Genomic DNA, 23,307 nt, shown 5'->3' with positions numbered 1-23,307 from the left:
TCAGGTTGCTTGAAGCGTGTGCTTTACGAATCGGTACCACTGGCGTTCCGTATTCATTGAATTGAACAGGCTTCCAGATTCCCTTGGCGATGCCTTCTTCGTAACCTTTGGCCAGGTCATCACGAAGAGCAAATGGGACCGGACGTGCCTTGTGAAAGACTGGTGTTGCGTCCGATTTGAACTTCACTTCCAGTTCAAAGTTCTTGAGACATCCCAATTCTTGCTTGAAAAGATCTCGAAATTCATCACACATGTTGTTACAATCTTGCTGCAGGGAAACATAGGGCTCGCTTGAGGTCTTTGGATACATCCCTTCTGCACCTTCCCTCTTAGCTTGGCTGTCTATGCTTTTCAAACCTAGAGCAGTGTCTACGGAAATTCCCAGAGTCTGGATAGCATTCCGACCCAGCAAATTAAGATCAGAGATCTTGGTGACTATGTAAGGTATAAGATCCTGCTTACCAGTTGTTGGATCCTTGGTTTGGCCCATGAAAGTTCCTAGAACAGGCAGGTTGTGCTTGCTGGCAGATTCATAGCGATGCTTGACATCTTGCAGCTTTGGTCTTCCAAGTTGTTTCCAGACTGACAAGGAAACAAAATTGCCTGTAGTAGCAGTGTCCAATTCCATTGTGAACAGTCTGTTCTGGATTGTTACTGGCACAATTAAACTGTGAGTGTCTCGGGAAACTTCACCTAGGATCGCCTTGACTAGCTCAGCTTTTGTGATTCTTTTCACGGGAGTTTGTGAATGGCCATTGCGTTGCTGATGTTGTTTTTTCCTACACACCGCTTGCAAATGACCCTTTTTATCACAAAAATGACATTTGGTTTCCCTGAAAGGACAGTCTGTTGCTTTGTGGGCCTTTCCACATCGGTAGCATTTCTCCTGGTTTGTGGAATAAGACTGCTGATGTTTCTTTTGAGGACTCTTATTCCTGTTCTGCTGGACCTTGTACACCTGCTTGGTTTTGGAACCGTATACAGTTTCTTTTGCAACCTTTGCTGCGTCTTCAGTCTCAATGGCAACCTGGACAGCACGGGCAAAATCTAGTTCTGAGTCTTTTATCTTAAAAAGCGCCTTCAGAACCGCTTCATTGTTAACCGAACATATGAATCTCTGTCTCAGAGCTTCATCCTGTGGGTTGGTGATCGCTGGAAAATCACAGGTAGCTGCATCCTGGCGTATACGTGCTGCCAGCTCCTGGAGAGTTTCGCCTGGCTTCCGCTGCATATCACTCCAAAACTTGAAACGCTCTCTCACAATGAAAAGTTTAGGGTCGAACTGTTCCTTCATGAAGTCAACGATTTCGTCCATTATCAAGTTGTTGATATCTTTAGGCGGATTTTGTTGGGTAGCCAGATTAGCAAGTTGTTTGTAAACAGTAGCAGTCTGATTGGTCAGGAACACTTGTGCCATGCGTTTTTCAGGTACAGCATTAGCAGCCACAAACGTACGGAATCTTGACCAGTAATCAGGCCATAGTTCTGTCGCTGAATCAAATGCAGTAAATGGTGGAATCGACACTGTTGTTGAAGCAGCTGAAAAATAGCCACTAGAATCGCCTTCAACTTGTCGAGCACCAAACAGTTTTAACAGAGCGTCCATATCTCTCTGATGTTGTTGCATTTGCTTGTCCATTTGTTCCCTAAACAATTTAATAAGTTCTACTGTCTGTTTTTCAGCCATTGTTATTACGATGAATAATTTTACGGTAAAGTAAGCATGTATCCTATCGGTCCTATCGGTCCTATCGGCGACGCCAATAAACTCTGTTATGTTTCCCTCGGACTGACTCGCAGAGATAACATAACGAGTTATACAATTTAATTATTACATTTATTGTTCAATTACATACAAAGAACGCACTCACCCAATGTTCGTTATGAATAAACAAAAGTCATGTCCGCCATATATATATCAATGACATTTTACTACGACAGTCCCACAAGACAACAACAATGAAACAATGAACTCAGACGAACCACATGACACACGGAACGTCAGACGAATTACATATCTAACAGTCCATATAACAGTTTGTTTGCTTGCAGTGCTGGGCTCACATTCTCCCAAAGAAATTAGTGTATCAGATACCAAGAATCAGTTCCTGTCCTGTGGTTGGTTCCTCTTGGAGTGAGGGGAACATTCAATTAACCATTCTATTTGAAGAACCTTTTACTTTACACTCACAACAGTAGCTGTGACTCTTTTCTTCTTTAGAACATATATCTTCATTTCTACATTTTAAGTGGAGAAAAACCGTTGATGAAGGATACGGTTACTATCATGTCACCTATAGAAGATATATTTGGTTAAACTATGCAAAAAATAGTAAACCTTTTAGAAACACAAAAATGATTCAAAACATTCTTTAAAACCAAAACATAAAATTATAAACGAATTAACAATTTATAAGTGGTAAAGTAATTGTTCAACAAATGATCAACACATGGTTCCAGCTCCAGGGTCTGTTGCTCGCTTCCCTCTCTCAAATTGGGTATTATAATGTCTAATCTCATAAAATACAAAATATCAGTTGTTTATTCTGACTTCCATGTAAAATACAGGCATTGCATGTTCAAATGTTTACTCTTTCATTAATTGCTGCAGTGAAATTTTATGACAATAACATATTTCAGGTTGTATCCTACATTCGATGTAGTTTTGGTAAAGAAACAAAAAGCAATTTCATCTTTTTAATAAAAAAAAATCTCCTACACTTCTCTCCCGCTTCTATTATTTATGTCTGTTTTGTATAATTATCATTTTGTTGTATGTATAGTGTGCATTTAAGTCTTGTCTTTCTGTGCATGCTTTTCTTTTTTACTACCCATGAAGAATATGAAAAATACTAGGAATTAAATTTTTCTAGCTGAAAGACAAAAATATTTAGCCACCCCTGGATGTTGTATGTGGCAGTGTGGTGGCCAAAATAGAGTGCCGGCTTAAATATCATGGATATTTAGTTTTTATCTCCCTATTAAAGTCATGTTTGAGCTTCCTTTGCCAGTCATTCCTCCAGTGTGTACTGGTGTTCATTTGCAATCTTATATCAAAATAAAAGTCAGTAGTGCAGATGTAAATGTATCCTCCCCAAACCACAATTTATATTCTTAGATAATCACCATATTTTATGCTTCAAATTTCTGTTGTAAATTATTGGATGTATCATTTTTTCATCACTCACAATTGCATAAACAGATTTAATAACTGATCTCATAAAGTATTGACTAAAAGTGCTGTGATCTGAGATTGAACCTGTAATCATGAAGTTGTAAAGTAAACTTCTTAATAACTGAACCTTATCTGCACCCATGTGTGCATGTGTATATGTCTGTAAATGAAGTGTTTTTTATTGTTTTCATGCTGCCTTATTAAATTAATGAGTCAATTTTTTTTCTACACCTAATATGGTTATTCTGCATTAGTTGTGTATCTGTATTTTACTCCTTTATCCTCTTCATATATGCATTTTTGTGGTTGCTGTCTTGATAGAAATGTGAGTATTTGTAATGCATGATTCTCTCAGAGAATTAGACTTAATACACTGTTCTATGTTATTTGGTTCTTGTAGATATGACTTATGTACCTGATTGGCCAGCTAAGAATGGATTAACCCTTGGCCATGTCAGTGGTGTTAGTGTAGGACCTGATGGCAGTGTACATGTTTTTCATCGAGGACCTCAAATCTGGAATACAAGGTGAGATTTTTTATTATTATTTGTTTTCCCCTTTTGTGCTTAAATCCTGATAATTAACATTTTAGGAATCAGATCACTCTGTCAAATGTAATGCATATTTATTTACCCACATTTTCCTGCAGTCATTGATTTGTAGATGTTCAGGGTGGATTCCAGTCTGGGGAAGAAGTTTGTTCTAGTTATGGGAACTTCTCTTTCCCAGATAAATTCTTCATCATCATCTTACAACACCTGTTTTCCATACTGGCATGGGTTGGATGGGTTGAAAGGATCCAGTGAGTCACAGGGCTGTATCATTGTCATAAACCACCTCAAAGAAGGTTTTTATTCAAATTTTAATCCTGCTCACCATGTAATCCGTTAATCACGGCTGTCCAACAATTAAGATACGTTGTTTTATATAAAGTATCTATCAACGTCATTCAACACTATGCTGCATTTTCGTACTCACTACAAAATAAGATATTTATATTTTTTATCTATTATTTACTACTGTAGAAAGGAATTAACATTAGGATATTATAATTCATAACAATCATGTTCCATGTCGGCTTTGGCATGGTTTCTACGGCTGGATGCACTTCTTAATGCCAACCACTTTACAGTGTATACTGGGTGCTATTTTCATGCAAAAGCTTTAACTAAGTGTTGGGTAGTATTTGAAAGTGTTTTTATGCTGGGGTAAGAAGAAGTGTCTTGAAGTAGAGAAAAGATATATGGTTGCTCTGCATTTATATAAGGGTGAGAAGTATCTGGGGATAACTAATTTTTAAAACATATTTTTTTATCATTACCCCACATCTCCCCAAAAAAGAGCTAAACTGAATTTTAATTAAACTTAAATGTTCCTTGCTTATTTTCCTTTTATCAAATTTCTGTTTCATGTTAAGTATCATTTTTGTTTTTCTATTTCTTTATTTTTGTGTTATATATTTCCATTCCAGATCCTTCAATAAAAGTAACATTTTCCAGGATCAAAACAAACCAATTTTAGTTCCAACAATTGTAGTCTTCAGCAAAGAAGGAAAATTACTAAACCAATGGGGTAATAATACGTAAGTTATAATTTTCAGTATATTATTTTTGTTGCCTTCAACAAATAAAACTAAGCAAAATGATTTAATTAATCAGTAGTATTAATGAGCTCCATTCGCTATTACATCTAGTAGATGTGTAAATAGCCATTACATCCAGTACTTGTATAAATAGTTTTTACATCCTATTCTGTTATAAATGACCACATTTAGTCATCTAGCTAATGCTTTTCCTTATTACTGAGAGTGTAAATTTAAATTACCAAAAATTCCCTAGCTTACTCTATCCACTCTGTTATAGTCCCTATATCTATCCAATAGCTCTTATCACTAATAATCAAATTTAGCAAAATTCATACAGAGCCTTACACAGCTAGGTTTCAAAATAAGCTTTCTGTCTCTCTTATCTTTCACCCAGCTCATTCTGTTCCGATGAATAATAATTGGAGTAAGCTCTATTTACAGAAATACTTCTCTTGCAGGTTTTTTATGCCCCATGGAATAACAGTTGATAAAAATGGTTCTGTTTGGTTGACCGATGTTGCTTTACATCAGGTAAATATTAAGCTCATTCATCATCATCATCATCATCAGTATCATCATTTAATGTCCATTGTTCATGCTGGTATACCTTAAATAACAATACTTTGTGTTACTATTTTTGCAGTTTTGCTTAAATGCAGAAACCCTTTCTAGTTTAGTTTTAATTTTCAAAGGAACTTTTTTTTCACTTTGAGGTTTTCCGTTTCTCTGCTGGAGTGAGAAAACTTGACTTAGAATTAGGAGAACGCTTCCGTCCTGGTAATGATAAACAGCATTTCTGTCAACCCTCAAGTGTTGCTGTTATGTCTGATGGTCAGTTCTTTGTAGCAGATGGGTAAGTTTTTCTCTGTATCATTTGTCTTCACGTATTTGTCTTCTGAAATATCAGATACAGTTGTGAACAATAGCCTTTACTGAATGCATTGTTCTGAGAGAGGAATTGACTTTTCATCTTTCTTGGTGGGGAGGAAGAAAAATAAACCTCTGACACAAACATCCATAGCCACTCAGGAAATGAGTGATCTTGTAATTGAGAGAATATCTTGAAGATGCTTCTGTAAATGTGGGGAAATGACAATGACACAGTATCAAAACCTTAATTTTACAAAACACTTATATACACTATGGAATTTGTTAGCATTAAACAAGCTACTATATTATTTGTCAGTTATACAGCATAGTTGTTGGTCTTTTGACTGGTAGCTTAGTATTATAAAAAATGTGGTCATATTTGATTCTCTGTCATTGTCTACAGAGCCTGTTCATTTGATTTTACTCTTGGATTTCATGCTTATTCAGAGACGGTGGGAGGAGACTACTCTTGAACATCTAGTGCAAATCCTTTCCTAGAATATCTGGTATACAGACTTCATTTGCTGCACCATAAGGCATATAGTTTTTTTGTGCAGGGGTTCCTTGAGACATGTATTTTATTTTAAGGGTTATGCAAGAGTAAAAAGGCTGAAAAACACTGAGCTAATGGCAAATGATAATAACTTGCAGGTTTACAGAGAGAGCATGGTCACTTGATCAGTTAGAAATAGCAGCCAAATTTCCTTCAAATCACCTACATTTAAGACAACCTGCTGTCTTTAGTTTGGGCAGGATGGTAAATATAAACAATTGTGAGATTTAGGGCATTTTCTTGAGATTTGACTGCACTGGGAAGATCTAATATGTATGATTTACAGATGGAGAATGTTGAAGTCAAGCAAAAATGAAGCTTATGAGAAGAAATATAACATGAATCATGATGATAATGATGAAGATAGATGTAAAGTAAAAATAAAGAAGATAATAAAGAGTACATAAAGTGAAGAAGATCAATCGGGATAAAGAAAAGATGACAATTAAAAACAAAATATCAAAAATACTTTTTTTTTTTCATTATATAGTGATAGGAAGAAGGGTGGAAGTATCTTCTAAACTGGCCAGAATTCTTGGAAAGAATAAACTCTGCTAAAGGCACCTTAGAGTTTGATACTCATTATAGAATTATGGTGAAGCATATTTCCTAATTAGTGAAGTTGTTTGTCATAGTTACCAACCGCGGGGCTCTTGATCATGAGGTTATGGGTTCAATTGCCAGTCCCGGAAGTGTATTGTCTCTAGGCATGGCATTTCACTTCACATTGCTCGACTTCGTTTGGCTGGTAAAAATTTGTATTAAAGACAAACAGAAGACCTAGTTATCCTATCTTTTACCCTATCCCCACCTCTATTAAAATTTTTCATCACAATCACTATGTGAAAAGATTAATTTTTCTGTTAACTGTAAATCCTATTAAAATCATTTTTCTGTTTTTACAGATATTGCAATTCAAGAATAATGAAATTCTCAAAAGAAGGTATGTTCCTTGATGAGTGGGGCCACAGTGATTCAACTCTACAATGTGAGTATTAAATATCATGTCCAGCCCCTGTTTACAAATGACTGCTGTAATTTGTCTTGAAATTCAACTCCTTTTATGCCTACTTTTCTTAACTGCAATTATTTCTGAGTTTGAGCAAATTTGTATCATAGAAATGGAAAACTTAAGAGAGGTATGAGTGTATCAATAGATAATGTGGCTACAGCGAGAGGGATCATCATCATTTAACATCTGTTGTCCATGTTGGCATGGGTTGGACAGTTTGACCAGGGCTTGTAAGGTGAGGGGCTGCACAGACTCCAGTTGGATTTGGCATGGTTTTCTACAGCTGGATGTCCTTGCTTCCTAACACCAACCACTCCAAGAGTGTAATGAGTGCTTTTACGTGCCAGTTGTGCGACACCAGTATCTGCCACAACTCCAATTTCACTTGGCTTGATGGGTCTTCTACTCAAGCACAGCATATTGCTGAGAGTCTCAGTCATTTGTCATTGCCTCTGTGAGGCCCAACACTTCTTCCCCTAGCAGAAAGTCAGGGTATCATCTATGATCTGGCAATAATGGGGAGACTGTACTTTGCTGATGAGGCATACCAAATCTGAAACATGTCCAGGGTTGTCAATATACTGCTGAAAATCAGACTTTCTCTTGGCTCAATGTTATCTATTTTAATTTACATTCTAGAGTTGTCTCCTCTGTATTTCATGATCAGTGTTATACATTAAGATAATGCTGTGAGATTTCAATTAAGTGAAATTTGGTTCACAACATTAAGTATATCAGTGTACAATTTACTTTTCTGCTTTCTGTTTATAGTATATGAAATAGGTCACTATTAGAGAGTATGATTTGCTTTTATGGAATAGAAATAGCATATCTTTTCATCTGAATATTGTTTATATTTGTTCAGCTGATGGATTCCCTGCACCATTTGTATTCTTCATTGTACATTCTGTTACTGTTGCTGAAGATAAAGGATTGGTTTGTGCTAGTGACAGAGGAAATGGACGTATACAATGCTTTGATTTAACTGGAAAATTTAATAAGCAAATTCATCTGAAAGAATTTGGCTATGTAATATATTCCGTCGACTATTGCTATCAGCACGGTAGGAAAAATTTTCTTTTTACCTTTTATACAAAACTCACAACATAAAAGAGGACATAGAATTTACTTAATTGAAGCTTGTTTTTGTAATAAAGGAAGTTAGCTGATGTTCAGTTTTAATTTTGCTTAACTGTTTTGTGAATATTTCTATTGAGACACAGTTTAATCTGGGTGTTTTAATTAATTTTGTAAATAATATATAAAGAATTTTGATGGATTTCTTAAAATAATTAAATTTTTCTTATGAAATTGGTGTTTGAAATTTAATTTCATCAAAAGTTCTTGCATAAAATTATGATAGGAAGTTTTAATTTAAATGTGAACACTTTTAAAAAGTGTGAAGCAATTTCAGGCAGGCAAGTGTCAAAATAATTAACATTGCAATATTAAAATGACTTAAAGGAAAGACAAGAGTATTCCGGTGAATATTATATATTTCTATGTGCTACTTCATGGTTCTGAGTTCAAATCTATCAGAAGTCAACATTTTATTTATCTTATCTTTTTTACCTGTTTCAGTTCTTAAACTGCAGCCATGCTGAGACACTGCTTTGACAGATTTTACTTAAACAGATTGACCCCACTATTCTTTTTTGTTCTTAAAGACTGATACTTATTCTATTGGTCATTTTTGCTGAACTGCTAAGTTATGAAGACCTAAACACACCAACACTGGTTGTCAAGTGGTGATGGGGATCAAACACTCCCACTCACACACACAATTTCTCTGCAAATTCGCAGACTTCCCATCCACACACACACATGAAAGCACTCTCCCTTTATGCTAGTTGATTGTCATTTCATACATCAATTTTATTTGACATTACTCCTCCCTCACAAGTTGCTAGACTGTTGTAGTTGCATAATATAATTTCACAGTTTTCTTTCTCCGAGTCAGGTTGTCAGATAAAAGTGTCACCATTTCTGGCAACAGGAGGTGGGATATGGACTCAGAAAGCACAGAGCTGCAATAAATATTATCACCTGATCTTCAAAGAACTTCACTAATCTACCAGTCTGATACTTTGTTATCAATACTGAAAGGATAAAATGCATATATGTCACAGATTCCTGCTAATTTTAGCACAAGGTCAGCAATTTTGAGGAGAGGTGACAAATCAATTACATGACCTCCAGTACTTGGCAGGTACTTTATTTTGTTGATGCCAAAAAGTTAAACGGCAAAGTTGACCTTGGCGAGATTTGAACTCAGAATGTAGAGTTGGAACAAATGCCACGAAGCATTTTGTCCAACACTTGTCGGATATAATTTAGATAATTATCTTTTTACATTACTAAGGGTGTAATATTAATTAATTAGAAATGTCTTGGTTAACTATATTTTGGTAATGCTCACTTTACTATAATAGTATACAGTGTAGGATGTATTTATAACTACTTAGTTTTTCAATAAAACTTTCAAAGTCCTTTTAAACTGTTTAGATATGTTATGATTTGTATCTTATTTGTGAGATTATATTTATTTCAGGTGGAATTTTATTCGCTGTGAATGGTCCACAAAACCACACTAAGAGACCTTGCAAAGTGTTTGCTATCGACATAAAAACAGGCATATTGCTATCCTCATGGAACTGTCCAAAGGTTTGTATTGGTTTTGATAATGTTAGTTAAAAAGAATCTCTCCTTCTTGTTTTCTCTACCCCACCCCCACCTGTGCCATCATGATTATCATCATCATCATCAGTAACACTATCAGTCATCACCTCCATCACCATTCATTCATTTGTTTCATGTTTGTTTTCCATACTAGTAATGGTTAGACAGGAGAAATAGTTGAGGAAGGATTTTTTTATAGCAGGTTGTTCATTTTGTCACCAAACCTTACTTGTTTTTCAAGCAAAGCAATTGTTTCCAGAGGAATTTGAAAGCAAGTAGATAATTTGTTGGCTGGAAATGTCAACAAGCACCACTAGTCACGGCACAGTTACAAATGGTGAAGTCACTGTGTGCATCACATGTGATAGACTTGTTCAAAGTACTGTGGAATTGAACCCAAAGCTATCTGGTTGACAAGTAAACTCAACTCATTTCTACCTCATTATTATCAGTATCAATCTTATCATTAGTGCCATTATCTACATCATTATTATCATCATCCTCATCTTTATCACCACCACCATCATTATCAACATTGAGTTATGGTTTCTGACAGATCTGACTAATGCATGCTTGCATGAGAAAATAGAATTTAAACACAGCTGAGAGAGGTGATGATGACAACAATTATTACTGTTGCAGCTACTGATGATGAATGGATGCTTGTGTGCACACTGGACTGTATGCAACTGTTTTGCACATGAAGCCCTTACAAGTATGGCATATCAGGTCTCCAATGACAATCATGAGTCTCTGGAACTGTCGTGCATGCTGTGATAAAGCTCTAAAATTTCTCTACTCAAACTGAAAAGATACCTACACCAGCAGAACAAGCAATAATGTAGCATTTCTTTAATTAGAGACAGTTAATTAGTTTGGTTCACATAAATGACAATGAGATCAAAATGTTTTTTATGTTTCATTTATCCTCTTGTTATTTGCAGGGTCTAGGCTTTCCTCACGATATCAGTGTTGATAATAAGAACCATGCAGTGTATGTTGGCGACTTATTGGCTAAAACAGTCTGGAAGCTACAGATGACAACTCCCAATATTTCTGGTATGAACATCATCATTATTGTTTAATGTCTGCTTTCCATGCTGGCATGGGTTGGATGGGTTGACTGAGGACTGGAGAGCCAGGAGGCTGCATCAGGCTCCAGTCTGATCTGGCATTTCTATTTCTTAATTTTTATTTCTTAATTTTTATTTCCAAAAGTGTTCTGTATGGAAATATAGTTGGGTCAGTCAAAGGTTCAAATGAAGCCAAAGGACTGAAACAAAGAGCAAAAGCTAAGATTGCAGTAAAACAGTGGAACACTTGTATGTAAGTGAAAACAAAATGAAAAATTGTCCACGATAAAAAGTAAACGTTGTTCAATAATAGATGTTCCATGGTTGAGACTACACATCGATTTCAATGGTCCTTTAAATGGTTCTTACTTCTTAGTGGTAGTTGATAGTTTCTCAAAACGGCCATAAATTCTTTACATGAATTGTTTGCAAGATTTGGCATCTCAGACAAGATAGTGTCTGACAATGGAATGCAATTTGCATCTGTGAAACTTAAAAAATTTTGTGAAACGTTTGTGGTAAAACATATAACTACAGCGCCATACCATCACAGATCTGATGGACAGCCAGAACACTTTGTCAATGCCTTCAAAAGAGCCCTTAGAAAATTGAATAAGGAAGTTATGGATGAGGTAGATGTACAACAATTTCTAAGAGTGTACCATGTGACACCAAATCCAAATACACCAGCAGGTAGCTCACCAGTGGAGTTGATGTTTGCAAGGAAAGTAAAATCAGTCTTTGATAAATTGCTGCCTGGCAAGAAAATAAAAAATGTCAGAGAAGACATAACAAGATTCTTTAAAACCGATGGAAAGGTGTACACAAGAATGGAAAGAAGAGTTGGGACGATGGCATAATTACCAAATGTATAGATAAAATGATGTATTGGTTAAAAAGTAGAAAAGGCATACAAAAGAGAGACCGACTAAAAAAAGAGATTCATGGAAAGTGAACTAAAGAAGTTGGAGGAATTGTTGGAATGGTTGTACAATATGTTCCAAGTACCAATGCCACTACAGGTGATTGAACCCAGGCATAAAAGGGAGAGGAAAATAAAACGTACAGAGTTCCTGAAAATAGATGCCAAGTGCAAAAATATTAAATTGTACGAAAAATTCTCACAAAAGGGAGATGAGGTGAATAAAAAAAAAATTGTTGCTAAATAAAATGACATTTCCTAAGAAAAACTTAAAAGGGGAGATGTTATAGGGAATTAGTAATAATGGTAAACTCCCTCCCACATGACAAATGGAATAACTTAGTCACTATAAGTAAAGTGACATACATGAAGTATCCAAGTACAAAGTAGACTGTTGGCGATTAATGTGTTTCCAGTATTATGATGCGAGTACAATTCGTGAAGCTGAACCAATATTTACATGTGAGAGACATTAGCAGTACCCCAGTACGTGGAGAACTTTGAGACAAAAATTATGCAATAGAATTGATTAAGAACCCTTTCTTCAATTATGTTCCAAATATCACATTAATATATTGATAAATAAAAAAGCTACAGGTGTTTAATGAGACTAGTCTAAATTCATGATTATTTTAGAATTTAATTGAAACTCATGAGGGGTGTATTTTGGCCAGAAATATAGTAACGAAAGGGTTAAAGGATTATAACACTTACCTTCTGTGTCTGGTTGGAACAAATCAATAAATTTATGTTTGTATTTTGTGTATATGCTATGCATATACATGCATGGATAAACGTTTCTATAAATGTTTATTTTATTTTTGAAATATTTATTTGTAGGATATTTGTCTAAAAAGAATGAAATCCCTCAGCCTATGGTGACCGAAAATGTTCCACTGCTTGACAATGGGCTGGAAAGTACCTCTGATTCAAATTTCAAGGCTTCAGTCATTGTCGGTAGCCTCTTGGTCGCCCCTATGTTTTTCATAGTACTCATAACTGTTTTCGTGCGTTACTATCATGCAGGTGAGGCTTTACACTTTTGTTAGACTCTCATGAAATTATTTCTTCTATAAAGAATAATCTTGTTTTTGTTTTGTCCCACATCAATCCCTGCTAGAGCAGACCTATGATCAAAAGCATCCAAACCGGTTGCTATTTCTTGCAGGTCAAGTAACCATCTAAAGACTCGTATTTCATGTCTATGAAATGGTTCGTTTCTAAACTAGTCTATTATTCTACTCCATTAATTAATCATTTCTGTATATTTACTTTGCTGTTTGTTTACTACTCACTAAGCAAGTTACAATAGGATTTTATTGTCTAAGAAAATCAGGAAAAAGTACAAGCACATTTTCAGTTGTCTCCTACATTTGGCACTGACTAATATTTTTACTCCACACATTCTAATTTTTTTCTAGTTTGAATATTTAATGCTCTGTACATTAAATATGTAAAAGGTTGATAGTTGCAATTGAGACTTTAGCCTCTCTCTATCACCTTTCAACAAAATTATATATTAAGGAAACAGTGGAACAATTAACAACACAATAAAAATAAGTTTAATTTTTGGTGATGCTTGGTTTTACAAACCCTGTGTTATTCAGCCTGGCAGCCACTGGTTAACTTGTAATCGGCTTTGGAAGGTTAAAGGCTTCGTTGAGGCATCTCAGAGGAGCAAGTTGCTGTCACATCGAAGGCATTGTGCTAAAGAGGGTTAGAAAACAAAAGAAGTGCTTTAAGTAGTGGTTTTACTACGCATGCGCACTCGAGGGGCTTCTGGGCAGGCAAGTCCCTTGCGCATGCGTAGATTGTACTTCCTTAACGGCAGCCATAATTTCGCGCTACTACAAATATATTAGCTGTGCATTCAGAGTTCCAATCATATCTCCTCTCGTTGGAAGCTTTAAAAAAACTTTCCAAATGCTGATTCTTCTGACTGGAGTTGTGATTAATGGATAGTATTAGTAATGGGAAAAAAAAAATCTTAATCATACCACAGTTAGGCCAAACTTACTGTGTCCTCTTCACTGAGAATCTGGCTGGGCTGACAGTTAATACTGATTGACCACATGCTACAAGGTCATGGCAGATGAGGAGGTGTCTGAGGGAGATGGGGACTGGCTGGGACTCTGCTGGATGGGTCACCCAGGAGGACCTGGGAATAGACTGACAGACAGTGAACGTAGTAACACACTGCAAAGGCATGTGCCCTCATACCTGACCTGATTTGAACCAGTTTCCTTGGTTTGATCAGATCTGCTGCCGTTACCATTGTATATAAAGGATACGTACTATCTCTTCGTTTAGGTGCAACTGTTTGGCTGTGTGGTTAAGAAGAAGTTCACTGTGTAACTATATGATTCTGGTTTCAATTCCATTGCTCAACACTTTGAGCAAGTGCCTCTTACTATAGCTTTGGGTTATGTTTCATGAGTGGAATTTGATCAATGACAACTGTGTGATGCACATCAGCAGAATATGTAAATCAGTACTTTCAAGCAAAAATACGATTTGTTTTGTCCTACTTGCACAGTCACTTCATTGTCAATCTCTGCTTTGTATATATATATATATTGTGAATTAGTGATTGGTCCTTTGAAAACCTATAACCAACCATTCTATTGTCTATAAAAAGCAATGTAAAATAAATAATATATACGTAGTGGGGGGTGGGGTGATTTTTCCAGCTGTAAGATTGCAATATTTGTAATATCCATTCTGTAACACTCAAAAGCCATGGGTGTTTCTTTAACCCTGGCCTGATTGTGTTATGCTTATCTGAGATATAAATTACTGGTCAATGACAATGTTTCTTTTTTTCTCTTTTGTTTATACTTTGTAGGCAAGTTAAAATGTTGCGACTACAGGAGAAGCATGGCTGGTCATCAACACAGGTCATTTTTTGGTAACCTTCTGATTGACCGACACAAAGGCTTCAACCCTTTAAATACTGAGGACAGTGATCATGAGATAGACCCATTGAATAATTCAGATGACGAAGATGACTACAGAATTACAAGGAAGACTTGATTGACACTATGGACATTAAGCAAATATTTAAAAAAGAAAAAAATCAATAAAAATATATGTACTGTGAACTTTGGACATTTGAAAAACATATTTTTAAAAGTCGAGCAAATTTTACTATTTATTCTCATTCCACTTTAAAGAATCATTATTATTAGTATCAACATTTATTATTATTATTATTATTATTATTATTATTATCGGAGTCAATAAAATAAGTCCCAGTTGAACACTGGGACCCATGTAATCAACTCATCCCTCCCCCCAAAAGTGCTGCCCTTATGGCAAAATTTGAAACTATTATTATTATTCAGCCAAAGACAGGGATCAATATAATTGACTGCTCCATTCCCTCAAACATGTAACCTTGTGTCCATGTAAGAAATTACTACTACTACTACTACTACTACTGTGTGCCATAATGTAACAAATAAGTTCTTGACAAATCTAGTTTTGATTCCAACTTGGAGCCATTTTACTAACCTAATAGTATCCTTTGATAAATACATGAAATTCCCAAATCCCTGTTTCCTCTTCCTCTGTAAATCTATGTCATCAGAGCTATGTAAGAAACGATCATTGTTGTTATTGATTTTCTGGTTCTTTATGCTCTAAGTTCAAATCCCACCAAGGTCATCTTTGTTTCTTTCTCCTCAGCTTGATAAAATAATAAATACCACTCAAGTACTGGGGCTGGTTAATTAACTACATTTTCTGACCCCTAATTACGGGCTATGTGCCTGTGTTCTGCTTCTTATTTTTTTAGTTCATATCCTACCAAGATCATTTTTATTTTTTAACCTTCTGGGAATCAATAAAATAAAGTACCAGTCATGTACTGAGGCTCATATAATTGAGTTTAGAAACCAATATTATCATTATTGATAAGGTGGTGAGCTGGCAGAATTGTTAGCGTGCTGGGCAGGATTTAGTGTGTCTTCGCGTTCAGAGTTCAGTTCCACTGTGGTTGACTTGGCCTTTCAGGGTGAGTACCAGTTAAACACTGGGTCAATGAAATCAGCCCCCTTCCCTGAACTTGCTGGCCTTGTGCCAAAGTGTGAAAGTAATATTATTGTTATTGTTATTGATAGAGCTGTGCATCAGTAATATTGGTGGAGCCAATTCTGCCAATGAGACAAATTGAAGAGTCAATTTGTGGCCTTGTTCCTGTATTAGAAATCATAATGCCTGTGGATTGGTAGAATCATTAAAGTATTGGAGAGCTTTGTTCTGAGTTCAAATTGTGACCTGGCCCCCATTACACTTCATCCTCCTGGGGTTGGTAAAATAAAATATTAGTTAAGAATTTGGTTTGGTTTAATTTGACTAACTTCTCCCATCCAAATTGTAACCTTGTACTTAAGTTAATTATTAGTATTATTATTAATATCATCATCATTATTATTAAGGCTGTGAGCTGGCAGAATTGACTTTCATCCTTTCAGGGTTGATAAAACAAATACTATTTGAACACTGGAGTCAATGTAATCCCCTCCTCCTGAAATTGCTGGCTTGTGCCAAAATTTGTTTCTATTATTATTGATAGGGCTGTGCATTGGCAATATTGGTAGAGCCAGTTCTATCAGGAGAGACAAAACATCCATTTAGTCATGGCTCTGTTCTGATTTTGAATACTTACTGCCAGAGTTAACTTCACCTTCCAGGCATAATAACAAAAAAAGAAAATGACCAATCAGGAACTTGAGTCAGTCTCAATCAGTATACCATTCCCACAGAATTGAAGCCCTATGCCCATTATAGACATTATTACCATTGCTGTGATTATTTAGATATAACTTAGGAAAGGCATCCAGCTGTAGAAACTCTGCCAGATCAGATTGATGCCTGGTGCAGCCTCCTGGCTCGCCAGCCCTCAGTCAAACTGTCCAACCCATGCCAGCATGGAAAGCGGACGTTAAACGATGATGATGATGAAGTCTTAATTTATATATCAAACTGCAATATATATATATATATATATATATGTGTGTGTGTATATATATGTTATTTTTTTAAATATCTTTAAATTCAATATTTTCCATTAACATTTTAAATAGTGTGAAAATTCCAATATGTAAAAACATTAAAAAAAATTATGAGCCAAATATAATCTCATGTACCTAAAGAACTTTACCTAACAATATTCATATGGGTAACATAGATATTTTATGCATACAAATCCTCATAAAAACAAATTATGATTTTATTGACCATTAATCTATTCTTGTGTAGTTTTGCTTGAACTTTTATTATCACAATGCCTTGATCAATAACATTTCCAGTTGTCTTTGAGTACCATCTTCTGTTAGAAATTGGCAGAATATTCCAGAAGAATAAAAGAGGAAACTAGAGAAAATCTGGAGCAAAAGAAACAAATATACTAAAGCTGACTCTACTAACGTTTAACAAGAAATTGTCACCTGAAGACTACTGGAGTGTTAACTCATTGATATGTAGTGTTGAGAGAAAAAATACATATTTAACAATAAAAGATTAGGGCAGTGCTATTTTATAATAGCTTTGCCTTAAATAATTCAACATATCCCAAATATATCTGAAGTCTCAAATTCTTAATTTGGAATACAATTAAAATGCTATGTTTTTGTATTTTGTTTTTTTTTGGGGGGGGGGGGGCAAATAAACATATGCACTACGTATTTTGTTCTTCGCTCATTTATTACTGTTCTTATTTTATTATTTTAACTTCTGTCCACTGTTTAGAAATCTTTTATCACACATCTGTGACCTCTCCAGTGACACATTTTGCTTTCGTGTGTGTTCCTGCTCCACGTACTCCATTCATGGACATATAATAAAATAAGAACAGTAATAAACGAGCAAAGAAAGACTATAGAGGCACAGGAGTGGTAAGTAGCTTGCTTACCGACCACATAGCTCCGGGTTCAGTCCCACTGCATGGCACCGTGGGCAAGTGCCTTCTACTATAGCCTCAGGCTGACCAAAGTCTTGTGAGTGGATTTGGTAGATGGAAACTGAAAGAAGCCCATTGTATATATATGTGTGTGTTTGTCCCCCCACCATCGCTTGACAACTGATGTTGGTGTGTTTACATCCCCATAACATAGCGGTTTGACAAAAGAACTGATAGAATAAGTACTAGGCTTACAAAGAATAAGTCCTGGGGTCGAATGGTTCATCTAAAGGCGGTGCTCCAGCATGGATGCAGTCAAATGACAAACAAACAAAGAAAAGAAGAAAAAAAAAGTGCACGTGTTTATTTGGCAAAAAAATTAAAAAATACAACAATGTTTCAGCACACAATTTCACATTCAGGAATCTTGCAAAACAAATTAATAAAAATAAAATGCTATATATATGTGTATATCTGTATATATATATATATATATATATGTGTGTGTGTGTGTATCTGTATATATATATATATATGTGTGTGTGTGTGTGTATATCTGTATATATATATATGTGTGTGTGTGTATATCTGTATATATATATATGTATATCTGTGTATATATATATATCTAGTGTCCCTTTTGTTTTGTTTTTCTGTAATGGGTAGAATTTGAAATCAGAATGCATAAATCTGGAGTGGGTACCAGAGGTGTTGCCTGTTATACTAACATTTCCACCAGTTCATCACTGTAGACCGGTAACTTTTTTCTTTTTAAAATCAACCCTGAAAGGACAAAAGGTAAAGTTAGCCTCAGCAGGATTTGAACTCAGAATGTATAGGATCAGAACAAATGCCATAAGGTATTCTGTCTGACACCTAAACAATTCTGTCAGTTTATTGCATTTCTGTTCGGTTGCTGACCTCAAACTATTATTAAAATGCAAATCTATGTCTGCTGTTGGAGATTACAGCTTTCAGTGTTCTCATGCGAAACACAATGCCATCCAGGAAGAGAGAATTAGGTTGCAGATGTCTCGAGTAGAATTTCTGCAATTGCTGAAGGTAATGAATATATTGATTGTCCAACAATGAACAGATAGATATAACAAAGAAAATTCATGAAGTGAGAGGACAGGCCAACTTAGATCAACAAATTGCTTTTATGAAAGGATTCAATAGTAATAACCTATTAAGAAAAGTTATGAATAAAATTCCATCATGTTATATATATATATATATATATATGTTGTTGGCACTCCGTCGCTTACGACGTCGAGGGTTCCAGTTGATCCGATCAACGGAACAGCCTGCTCATGAGATTAACGTGCAAATAGCTGAGCACTCCACAGACACGTGTACCCTTAACGCAGTTCTTGGGGATATTCAGCATGACACAGTGTGACAAGGCTGACCCTTTGAATTACAGGCACAACAGAAAGAGGAAGTAAGAGTGAGAGAAAGAGTACAGCAGGGTTCGCCACCATCCCCTGCCATAGCCTCGTGGAGATTTTTCTCCCCCTTTTTCTCTAATCATGTGAAAGCATTACTAACGGGGGGGGGGCTAAGTAACGGAATGACAAGCAGAATTATTATATGATACTGTGGATTGGGGCCTGAGTCACACTGTATTAACATGTGTGCCTCAAAGTTTGTATATGGTTTGTATATTCATCGTTTCTGTACACCAAATAAGCTATTAGCTTTTTGTTCAATTCCAACCACTCACACTTTACTCGACATGCTAGGAATAGCAGCCAGATTCCCCACTACCTCCCCATGCGTGCATACAAACTACACTCTTCTGACTTTTTTCTTTAAAAAAGAACATATTGGAAAATGTAGTCCGAGATATACTATTGCCATGTCTGGAATGCCCTTGATTGAAAGTTTGCTTGACCAGGCTATCCTGTGTCAAACCACTACCACCACCTCCACCAGCATCGCCGTCTCAAAACCAACCACCCAAACATCTAACTAACCAACACATTATTTTTCAACTAATTTCTTCTCTATGGCCTCCATCTTTCATCTGTGTTTCATGTCTATATGCCATTATCACACAATATCGTAATTATCAAGCATGTTTCATACTGTTTGATGTTACAACACATGCACAGAGGAACCGAGAGACTCTTTGTTATCAACAGGAACCTTTTGCATGGCTGCCCGGTCTACTGAAAATAGCAACCAAATATCCATTAGTATCTTCCGTCTTAATGCAAGAATCCCATAAAAATATGGGATGGTCATGGTTGAATTCCTTTAAATCCAGGGTCAGCATTGATCTAAGAATGGCAGTCTTTCAGCACTATAGCCTCCTTTCTCTCATGAAAAAGCAATGCATTGGCAACAAGTCACAACATACACTAGCAGCCCCTAGATTCATGCGGCCCACAGGCAACTGTCCAGTGAGCCCATGACTTAAGATGACACTGGATCTAGGGAGTTAAAGAACAACAATAGTTTATCATTTAAATGTATATGAGCATATCTAGATATGCAACTATATGCATGAGAAGACATACAAATCTTCACATATACAAACAAAAACATCTTGTTGTTGATGTCGAAATTCCAATGAAGGCACCTTGAATCTACGTTAGAAACTGAGTCTTTCTTTATTAGCAAGAAATCTTGAAATAAGACTGAAAAATGACAGACAGACTCAAATGGGAGGTGCTGCCCCATCCTCCATACATAGCACTGTTAGATCTTCATCTCTTTCGACTGCTTTCAAACTCTTTGTGCGGTGTAACGTTCAATAATGACGTGGAATTGAGGGCTTTTGCGTCAAGACTGGGAGATTTTTATTGCCAAGGCATCGAAAAACTTATTGAACAATGGGAGGAAGTCGTAAACAGCAACTGAGAGTGTATTATTGATTAATTTGTTGTAGTATTTTTGTTGAAAATAAATTTGAAAAGAAAAAAAAACACTCATGAATTATTCCTCAACCCAATTTATATAACAAGCAAAGTAGCCAGTTAGAAAATCTCATATATATATATATATATATATATATATATATATATATATATATATGTGTGTGTGTGTGTGTGTGTGTGTGTGTGTGTATGTGTGTGTATATACGTGTGTATTTGTATAGATATACAGGGCATCCAGCTGTAGAAACTCTGCCAAATCAGACTGGAGCCTGGTGTTGCCATCCGGTTTCACCAGTCCTCAGTCAAATCGTCCAACCCATGCTAGCATGGAAAGCGGACGTTAAACGATGATGATGATGATGTGTGTGTGTGTGTGAGAGAGAGAGAGAGAGAGAGACAGACAGACAGACAGGTAGACAGAGTCAGACAGACAGACAGACAGACAGAGACAAAGACAGAAACAAACAGACTGACAGAGAGTAAATTATTTGTTGAGAAATAGTCCAACCATTCTATTTGTTTAATGTATTGCTCGTCTGAAATCTGTCTCATTTGTACGTCCTCTCTGAATTAGACACCCAGCACAGCCCACGTGACATAAACACACCATAAAGGAAAACAAAAAACATGAGAAACCTTAACTGTGCTGACTGAAACGTTTTCTAATCAATAGAATGGATAATTTCAAATTGATCAACAAAACAATGATATTTTCTTCAAGAAATGAATATTAAACTCGGTCTCATTATGTTGTGTTGACGCCATTTTTTTTTATTTTATATTTTTTAATAAATATAAAATAGAGAAAAAAAACAATTTTCTAGTGTTTGGAGGAACAAAAGAAAAATGAAAATTCTACATAAAGATAATGTTCAGATGGCAATAAATAAATTAGATTGTATTTTATTGAAAAGACGGCACATTGATGGAAGCTGTTACAGCATCAGACAAAATGCCTTGTGGTATTTGATCTGGCTCTTTATGTTCTGAGTTTAAATCTGTCCAAAGGTTAATTTTGTATTTCATGCAGGACCTTCTTAACACTTTTTTGGGACAAGGAATGTTAAGTACATTAGGGTCCCTACATAAACAATCACAACATACATAAATTAGCCAAGGGCTCCTTGGACTTGTGAGTCACTCAGAAAACTTCTGTGTTTAACCATGCTTAAGATTGCACTGCTTTCATCCTCCAGTGTTGATAAAGTGAAATGCAAATCAAATACTAGGTCGAAACAAACTCTTAACCTCTTTTCATCAGCTTTCTAGCCCTGTACCTATATAAGGTGCAATATTAATAAACTCTGATAAGAAAACCATTTGGCTCTAGAAATATAGAGCATTCTAGAAATATAGAGTATTAGTCGATTACACCAACTTCAGTACTTGATAGATGCATTATTCTATTCACCCTGGCAAAGCTGACTTCAACGAGATTTGAACTCAGAATGTAAAAAACCGGAACAAATGCCAACAACATTACACTTCTGTCAGCTCACCACCTTCATTTAGGCATTTAAGATAATTAGCGAAAGTGTAGTGCATGCTTCCAAGTCATTTCAATCCTTATGGCCATTATATTTTTTTGATTTTAGTCTTTACAAGTTTGCACCATCCCTCCAGTTTTAAATCATTTGATTTGGTTCTTATCGACTGAATATCTGGAGCATTTCCTTTCCTTCGCAATTTTCCCTGTTGATTGCCTCATTTTACTTGGATATTTCTTCTGTTATTTTGCTTTTCTTTTTGTTCACAATGAAATGTTACACGTTTGTTCGTGTAACAAGTCATAAAAATATAAATAGATATTGCCAGATCTAATTGGTTAGAAGTAACAAGAAATACCACTTCTTATTGATTTGACATGAAGTAATATATAAAAAATACTATATTTTTTGTGGACGAATTTGAGAGCAAGTGTCAGCACTGCACTTGATCAGAATACCTCGTTTATTATTGCGTTGCTACAATAGTACAATCAGGAAGCAGATTTCTTTCTTAGGTACAAAACTTTACTTTTGTAAGTGAAAAGAATAAGATGACACGGTGACAATATTTTTCTGAAAGATATTACTGCCTGAAAAGTGATATGGGATTAATTAGAAATTTAAGCCGAGAATGAAGTTTTTAAAAGTTTTCTACAAGTTGAGAATAATATTGACATTATAAACACTAATTTAAGAGGAAAAAAGAAAACAATACTACTGACATGTCTTAAACCTGTCATCTATGAAAGTATGGCAAGGAAAATACCTTCAGAGGTATTCTCTGCAGTTAATATGCAGTTTACAGCCGAAAAAAAATTCTAAGTAAATTGTCCTAGGGATGTAGTTAACACAGACAAATTCACATTTGGAACTTGAGAAAAGTCATGCATATTTTTACTGTTCCATTTACAGATTGCACTTGTAATGTACGAATCAGTCAGTCGATTTCTCTTTCTGAAAATCCCAGTTTATCCAGATTATCCTTTAAGCATTCACTAACAAATGTATGTATGCATGAATGAATGAATGTATGGATTAATTAATTAATTAATTAATTCTAACAGGCCAAGTAATCGTGTAGAGCAGTCATGGGAAAACTGCGGTCCACGGGACTTTCTGAATGGCCTAATGAAAAAATACCTTGAATTATTTTAGTAGTGTGGC

At 35.6% G+C, this 23,307-nt stretch overlaps 1 protein-coding gene across 8 annotated transcripts in view; it reads left to right on the top strand.

The window, feature by feature from the left end:
- The window catches only part of LOC106870427 (peptidyl-glycine alpha-amidating monooxygenase B), a 63,553-nt gene extending 46,821 nt beyond the window's left edge, over nucleotides 1-16,732 (top strand). For 7 of the 8 annotated variants that reach the window (XM_052972071.2, XM_089360701.1, XM_089360698.1 and 4 more), the window contains exons 14-23: nucleotides 3,576-3,702; nucleotides 4,647-4,757; nucleotides 5,219-5,291; nucleotides 5,474-5,613; nucleotides 7,089-7,171; nucleotides 8,061-8,258; nucleotides 9,747-9,859; nucleotides 10,819-10,933; nucleotides 12,710-12,895; nucleotides 14,715-14,970. In XM_052972071.2, coding sequence (XP_052828031.1) covers nucleotides 3,576-3,702; nucleotides 4,647-4,757; nucleotides 5,219-5,291; nucleotides 5,474-5,613; nucleotides 7,089-7,171; nucleotides 8,061-8,258; nucleotides 9,747-9,859; nucleotides 10,819-10,933; nucleotides 12,710-12,895; nucleotides 14,715-14,902 — 1,334 coding nt within the window. In that variant the 3' untranslated portion in view covers nucleotides 14,903-14,970. Of the gene's footprint in view, nucleotides 1-3,575; nucleotides 3,703-4,646; nucleotides 4,758-5,218; nucleotides 5,292-5,473; nucleotides 5,614-7,088; nucleotides 7,172-8,060; nucleotides 8,259-9,746; nucleotides 9,860-10,818; nucleotides 10,934-12,709; nucleotides 12,896-14,714 lie in introns of all 8 variants that reach the window. The other variant, XM_014916495.3, reaches the window with a different exon arrangement.
- The last annotated feature ends 6,575 nt before the right edge of the window (nucleotides 16,733-23,307 follow it).

The sequence above is a fragment of the Octopus bimaculoides genome, chromosome 12, assembly GCF_046866305.1.
Source record: "Octopus bimaculoides isolate indiv1 chromosome 12, ASM4686630v1, whole genome shotgun sequence".
NCBI classification, from domain to species: domain Eukaryota; kingdom Metazoa; phylum Mollusca; class Cephalopoda; order Octopoda; family Octopodidae; genus Octopus; species Octopus bimaculoides.
The sequence above is the reverse complement of the archived record's forward strand: the minus strand, read 5'-3'. Positions and strand labels throughout refer to the sequence as shown.